The following is a 6,882-nucleotide window of genomic DNA, read 5'->3' as shown; positions in this document are numbered from 1 at the left end:
GGGATGCTGTCCACATCCAGCGGCGTGCGCCTGCTGCCCGTGGCGCCGCCGCCTTGTCCGCGCTGCCCCTTTGTGACGAGCTTCAATCTCTTCCTCCTGCCTTGATCTCCTTTACAGGCATGGTGAATGATGAAACACACACAGATCTCACTGTTGCTGCTGCTGTTGACAATCTTAGGCCTGAAATCGTGCTGCCCACCGCACACCCCCACGCACCTTCACTTGCTTCCTCAAGCTGCCGCCGCTGCGAGGATGCGCCCCGTCATCACACCCGGCAATCCCATGCCAGGTCCGCATGCCGCGGGCGAGCCAGCCCTGTGGGCCAGCCCAGGTCAGTACAGTCAGCTTGCCCTCAGCGCTCATCAGCAGTGGGTGGCGGGCAGCCCCCCAGTGCCCACGCCTTGCCGCTGGTGAACTGCTCCAGGCCACGCTGCATTGGGCGAAGAATGCCTGCCTGGCCAAATTGAGGCGCACATAGATATCTGCGATTATTTTACAGAAACGGGGGCGCTGCAACTCAACGCAGCCGTGGGTATGGACAGGAGGAGGGCGCCCTGGCTTGATGCCAGCGAGCCGAGCGGCGCCCGCCTCATGCTGTCGCGCCGAGCCCAGACCTGTGTCCGCGGCTCCCAGGCTATCTTTTGATCCTTCACTTTTTTCGACGGGCACCAGTCTGAGGTAGTCTTGGGCTCTGGCAGCGAGAGCCTTCGCACACCATGCAGGTGCGGTGTGGCCTTCGCAGCCGGTCGCGGCACACTTGCTGTTCGGTTGTGCGTGTCTGTGGAGTGCGATGCTGCGGCCGCCGAGCCCCCACCGCTCGGCGCCGCTCGATCGCCCCCCGGGCGCGTCTCTCTGGCTGCCTCTCCAGCGCTGAGACGCACGGGCAGGCTGTGCAGAGGAGTGCAGGGCAGTCCGCGCCTGCCGCCGCTCCGTCCGCCCTGCCCGCCCGCCGCCGCCAGGCGCTCACCGCCCCTGCCGCCGCCCACCCCTTCCTGCCCTCCCCGCCCTTGCTGCAGTCCACGGTGGTGGTCAAGGCGGGCAAGGGCAGCAACCCCAAGACCGCGCTGTACGTGGGCGGGCTGGAGAGCACGGTGAACGAGGCCGCCCTCCACTCCGCCTTCATCCCCTTTGGCGAGATCAAGGAGGTGTCGTTGCCGCTCGACCATGCCACGGGCACCCATCGCGGCTTTGGCTTTGTGGAGTTTGAGGCGGCGGAGGATGCGGCAGACGCGATGGACAACATGCACAACTCGGGTGCGTGCTGTGTGGTGGGTGGGTGGGTGGGCTGGCTGGCTGGCAGACGTGGACAGCAGCAGCCGCAGGCGCACCCGTGGCGGCCGAGAGAACGTGGGATGCTGCCACACACCGCCGCCGGCCCTCCTGCCTGCCCGTTCACCAGCCCAGCCGGCCGCAGCTGCCCCCGCCTGCCCCTGCAGAGCTGTACGGCCGAGTGCTGCGAGTCAACTATGCACAGCCCAATAAGATCAAGGGCGGGGACAAGGGCTGGGCGTCGCAGGCGGTGTGGGCAGACGCAGACGACTGGTGAGCGGCGCGGCAGCCTGCCGCGGCTGGCTGCCTGCAGTGCGCGCGGCGCTCGAGCCGCTGGCGGGGGAGGGCAGGCTGGGGGGCTGCATGGCGCGCGCCCGCCTGCCTCTCCCCTGCCTCTCCTGCCGCCTGCTGCCACCTCTTTTGCAGCGGTCTGTGTTTGCGCATCCGAACATTGTTCGAAGCTCTTGCCTGCCCCGGCTGTACCGCACCTGTACCGCCACCTGTACCGCCACCTGTACCACCCCCACCCCGCCGCGCCTGCAGGTACGAGAAGCACATTGCGGAGGAGGAGCTGGATAAGCTGACGGAGCAGCAGGAGAAGGCGAGCAAGAAGACGGCGCTGGATGGAGAGGTGGCGGACGCGGCGGCGGCGCTGGCGGCGGCGGACGCGGCGCCCGCGGAGGGGTAGCCTCTGGCGCGGTCGCGCCTGGGGCCGACCCATGCTGGCGCTCGTGGCGCTTGGATGCGCCACTAGATGCCATGAGTGCGGCGCGCCAACACCACTATTTGCCTGACTTCTGACCTGCTGACTGCCTGCTCTCTGCCTCGCTTTGTTCCTTCTGCTCCTCGCTCTCTGCTGCCGCTCCTCGCCTGTTTTTTTGTTTGCTGTTGCTCTTGGCAAGTAAGGACTGCAAACCATGAGCAAACCCGTTGGCAGCGGAAGTGACAGGCCTGCTGTATGCCCGCTCAATCCGCCGCCTGCATGCAATCTTCGCTCCAATCTTTGCGGTGCAGGCTGCCCGTTGTTGTTGCTCCAATTGCTGAGCTTCAACATGGCCCTGCAGACTGCTGACGCCCACCTGAGCCAGCAGGCGCTGCGGGAACTGGGGCCGCCAGACCTGCGGCTGCGCCTGGCCTCCACATGCTTTTCCTGTGCACAAGGCGCTGGTAGGCGCCAAATCCAGCGTGCTGGCCACCCTCTCTGCGGATATTGATGCGCAGGAAGAGGTGTGCCTCTGGGACGGCACCGCCGGCGGTGGCGCCGGCGGCGGGATTGGCGGCGCCGCGGGCCAGCTGCCAGAGGCGGTCAGGAGCGTGGAGCATTTTGGGCTGTTCCTGAAAGAGATGTACGGCTGCGGCACCGGCGTTGCCAGTGTGGGCCAGGCCCTGGCTTTGATTGACCAAGCAGACTACTGGGCCTGCCCTTCCGTGCTGCTGGCAGCAGATGCCTTCCTGGCCGTGACGACGCTGAATGGCAAGGAGGGTATCTGTTGTTTGAATGAGGCAGGAGACCCCCGCGGCCGCACCCTGGCTACACTCTTTCAGCGGGCATCTAAGCACAAGCTGCGCAGGTGCTCACCAACCGGGAGCACAGCTGCTGGCCTGCCCGCAACTGTTTCCTTTAACTTTCTACTGGCTGACTTTCTGCAGGCTCATGGCCGCCTGCCTGCCCCGCCTCTGGCAGTTACGTGGCCAGACTCAGAGGGATGATGGTCTGTCGAGCCTGGATGCCACAGTGCTGCAAGTGCTGCTGGCAGATACACTCGACAGCAGTATGGAGGATTTCAGCTGCCGAAGCAGCACAGACCGGCATTGCCGAACGCGCCTCATCATCCTTTCGGGCTGCCGTGATTACGGTTGCCCCTGCCCCGACTGCCATGTGCACCAGGAGCTGCATTGGCGTCGGGCAGCAGTGCGGCTGGAGCTGGCGCTGCTGAAGCGCGGGTGGGGCTGCAAGTGAGCCAGCAAATGTTTGGCGGTGCAAGCCTGGGGGGCGATGCCCCATCTGTCGACTGGTCCAATGGGATTGAGCGGAGTATTGCGTCGCATCAAAATGCAGCTGTGCGCTGCTTGGGCGCATCTGAGCTGCCAGCAACCGTGGCAGTGGGAACCGCGCCGATGCCCTTCCATCTCTCATTTCCCTTCCACCTCTTGCGTGTTTCTTATAGCGCGACGCTGCACAATGCACAATGAACAGAGCCTGCGCAGCTGTAAACAGCTGCAACCTGACCGCCGCCCGCGGTACTTCGGTCCAGTACGCTGAGCTGTCCAGGAGGCCAAACCCTACCTCAGGAATCAGCGCCTCCTGTGCCAACAGGCTGTCTGTAGCCTTTTGCTTAACCACCACGCAACCTAGAGCCACCCAACCCGCCTCACCAACAATGGCTCGTGTGCGCCGCCTGCTGAGCCTGGCGTCGCTGGCGCTCGTGCTCTGCCACGCCCCCACGCCCGCCGCCGCCCGGCGCGGCCTGCGCCAGCAGACGAAGGGCGGCGCCGGCGGCCCCGCGTGCGGCGGCTCGCGGCAGGCTTGCTGCTGTGACATTCGTGATGTGGAGAACGAAGGCGACCGGTCCTGCTGCCCCTCCAAGGACCTCTTCTGCCACGTGTTAACCCAGCAGCCGCCAGCGACCTCAGCGCACCCTCCCTCACCCTCTGCCTGCCGCTGCCCAAGGTCGGCCGCCGCCGACGCACCCTCCCAACCGTGCCTTGCCCATGCCGCCAGCCACCAACAGCAGGGATGCCGCCTGCGGTGGTGAGAGCGCTGTACATCCTTCCATGCCATGTGGTGCGGAGTGTGCGCTGAGCACTGCTCGACTGCCGCTGCAGGACTGAGGCACGACGGGCGCGCCCTGCTGCCCCCTGTTTTCAGCAGAGAACCCCTGCCAGGGGGCCAGCGACCAGTGCGAGGGCTCGGCCTTCGACTCCAACTACGAGGCAAGGGCAGGGGAGGCCGGGCAGGCGCCTGCTTGGTGCCGCTTTCAAGCGTCGTCAGCTGGGTGCCCGCTCGGCTTCCAGTCCCAGCCTCCCACCTGCCTGCCTGCCTGCCTGCCCGGTGTTTGGAAGCACCTTAATTCCCCTCTGGCCCTGATGCACTTGGACCCTGCAGGACTATCAGGCCTACCTGTCTGGGGCCTCCACTCCCAACGCCACCTCTCTGGGAACCTGTTCCAGGCTCGACACCGAGCAGTGCGGCAAGCCAGGTGTGGCCCGCCGCTGCTGCTTCAACAGCACCTCGTGGGCTCCAGCAGCTGCGGCCTGCCAGCGCTGCCTGCTCTGCGCCTTTGACCGCTGTCGTGGCGCCCTCCTGGCGCTGGCGCTGCAGGCGGGCCGTGCAGCGAGGTCAGCAGGTGCCCCACCAGCTCGACCTGCGTCTCTGGGTGAGGGTGTGGACAGGCAGGCTGACGCCCGGCCAGCTCGCTCGCACGTGCCAGGCCTGCACCATGCACCAAGATCAGTGCAGCCGCATATTTGCTAGGCTCAGAGTCGAGCCTTCTGCTGTGCTGGACTGCTGCGTGGCGTGATGTGCGAGCCTGCTCGTCTCCTAGCCTGCGCGCCTGCCCGCCTGTCCGCCCGCCTGCCTGCCTGCAGCTTCTACTGCGCCGGCTCTCTGGACCCGGGAGAGGAGTACCCCAGCTGCCGGCCCGTGCCGCCCGCCTGCGGCCAGCTGGGATCCAAGTGCTGCCCGCCAGAGGAGCGGCCCGCCGACCTGCCCGGCGCCAACTCCGGCACGGGCGCCTTCTGCTACGCCGCTGACGTGGTGTGCTCTGCCCCCATGGGCTCCGTCGAGGCCTCAGGTGGGGCGGGGTGCATGGGGGCATGCTGGGCAGCAGGGGCCAGCAGTCCCGCACAGCAGGAGGCTCAGCTCTGAAGCCCGGCAAGTATTGCGGCTGCGCCCGTCGGATGTCCAGCGGCTGCCCAGCGCTCTTACCCGGCCTGCCGGGGTGCCGCCGCTTGCTGCAGAGTGCATCAAGCTGCCGAGCGCAGACACCTGCGGCCAGCCGGGGAAGGAGTGCTGCCCCAGGTGCTCCCCCGCAGCGCTGGTGTGACGTTCACCCCACGGTTGCGTCGGCAGTTGCTCCGGCCAGGCCCTCGGCACAACAGGCGGCTGTGGCGAGCTGGTGTGTACCGCTCTCTGCTATATGTTGCCCTCTGCTCTGTCCTGTCGTGCAGCTTCTACCGGACGTCAGTCGACAAGGAGGTGCCGCCCATCTGCGCCAAAGGCGCCTACTGTGCGGACGGCAACAAGTGTGTGCAGGCGAGTGGGCCCCCCAGCGGCAGCACTCGCCCGCTAGCACGCCTCGCGCTGCGGCTGGGAGGCGTTGCGGTTGGCCGCCCTGCCCGCCAATGCGCTGCCCCTGCCTGGCCTTCCTGTGGTTGCTTGACCTGCCTGGCGAGCCTGCCCGCAGAACCCCTCTGACTGCGGCATGCTGGGCAAGCCCTGCTGCATCGTCTCTTCGCCATCGTGTGAGCCTCGCGCGCCCGCTGCCGCCGCGGCTGCTGCCGCTGCCGCTGCTGTGCACGTTGTGTTGCGGACTGCCGCCGCCAGGGAGCCTACACAACCATCACTCACCCTGCACCCCCACTGCCATCCCTGTGACGTGGCGCAGCCACCAGCTTGTGGTGCCGTGAGCCGGGCGCCAAGTGCACCGGCCAGGACAGCTGGCCGGGGAAGTGCGCCGCCTGCTCCAAGCCTCCGACCCAGGATGAGGAGGTGGGTGGGGGCGTTTCATGTTGGAAGCTTGCCTGCCCGCCTGCCTGCCAGCCAGCCCGCCTGCCTGCCTCGTCCTATCCCCTTGTGCTGCTGTTTGCCTGTACAGCTCGGGTGCTTGTGAGCTGGCAGCACCGTGCGCCACCTGCCTGCCTGCAGTGGGAGTGCACCCACCCCTTGGCCAAGGATTTTTCCGAGCCGTCCGTCTAGCCGGCGTGGTGGAGGGGAGGCCGGCACCACAACCTGGCACAGTTCTTGGATCCGTATAGTTTATTACATTACATGTGTGCTGGGTTACATACGCAACAAGGCGCAGCCGCCATTATAAAAACAATAAATTAGAAAGCACCAGCCGCAGCTGCGATTGTAAAGGCGGCGAGGCCCCTCGGCGCAGGCCGGTGGCGGTGGCTCAGTTGCCAGCCAGCACCTGGCTCAGGCAGGGGACCTGCTCGGGCTTGCACTGCTGCAGCTGGAGCAGCACGCCGAGCGACAGGCCCGCCCGGCTCATGGCCGGCAGCACGGTGGGCAGGCAGGCGGAGATCAGCGGCGTGACGGTGTCCCTTGTCACGGTGCTGGCATCCAGAGTGACGTTGGCGGTCGCGATGACTGGGGCAAAGGCGTCCAGCAGCGCGCAGGTGCACTTTTGGCACAGGTCGGGGCCCGCCTGGCAGCAGGCACGGGCGCAGCGGTGGGAGGGTAACCGCGTGGGGTGGCGGTGGCGGCAATGCTCATGGCGGCCTGGCGCTGCTGGTGGCAGGCGACGGCAGGCCGCAGCCTCATGGCGGCGACGGTGCTCACCTTGCAGACCGCGGCCGCTGGCTTGAAAGAAAGCGAATTGGCGGTGGCGGCGCTGATGGGGCAGGCCTGCTGCTGGGCCTGCACGCAGGCACCGGCCATTGCCAGCG

At 66.9% G+C, this 6,882-nt stretch overlaps 2 protein-coding genes across 2 annotated transcripts; both read left to right on the top strand.

Annotated features, from left to right (window-relative positions):
- The first annotated feature begins 673 nt into the window (after nt 1-673).
- Nucleotides 674-2,192, top strand: CHLNCDRAFT_32442 (hypothetical protein). The gene is made up of 4 exons (XM_005844713.1): nt 674-722; nt 1,017-1,254; nt 1,437-1,542; nt 1,813-2,192. The coding sequence occupies exons 1-4, from the start codon at nt 717-719 to the stop codon at nt 1,955-1,957; spliced, it is 495 nt and encodes a 164-aa protein (XP_005844775.1). The 5' UTR covers nt 674-716; the 3' UTR covers nt 1,958-2,192.
- A 1,458-nt stretch (nt 2,193-3,650) lies between these two features.
- Nucleotides 3,651-6,187, top strand: CHLNCDRAFT_138633 (hypothetical protein; the record flags this gene model as incomplete). The annotated part of the gene is made up of 9 exons (XM_005844712.1): nt 3,651-3,872; nt 4,376-4,469; nt 4,592-4,646; nt 4,858-5,063; nt 5,230-5,290; nt 5,440-5,518; nt 5,676-5,733; nt 5,877-5,980; nt 6,137-6,187. 9 exons carry the CDS (start codon nt 3,651-3,653, stop codon nt 6,185-6,187), a joined length of 930 nt encoding a protein of 309 aa, XP_005844774.1.
- Nucleotides 6,188-6,882: the final 695 nt, after the last annotated feature.

Source organism: Chlorella variabilis (genome assembly GCF_000147415.1).
Source record: "Chlorella variabilis unplaced genomic scaffold CHLNCscaffold_21, whole genome shotgun sequence".
In the NCBI taxonomy this organism is placed as follows: domain Eukaryota; kingdom Viridiplantae; phylum Chlorophyta; class Trebouxiophyceae; order Chlorellales; family Chlorellaceae; genus Chlorella; species Chlorella variabilis.
The sequence above is the reverse complement of the archived record's forward strand: the minus strand, read 5'-3'. Positions and strand labels throughout refer to the sequence as shown.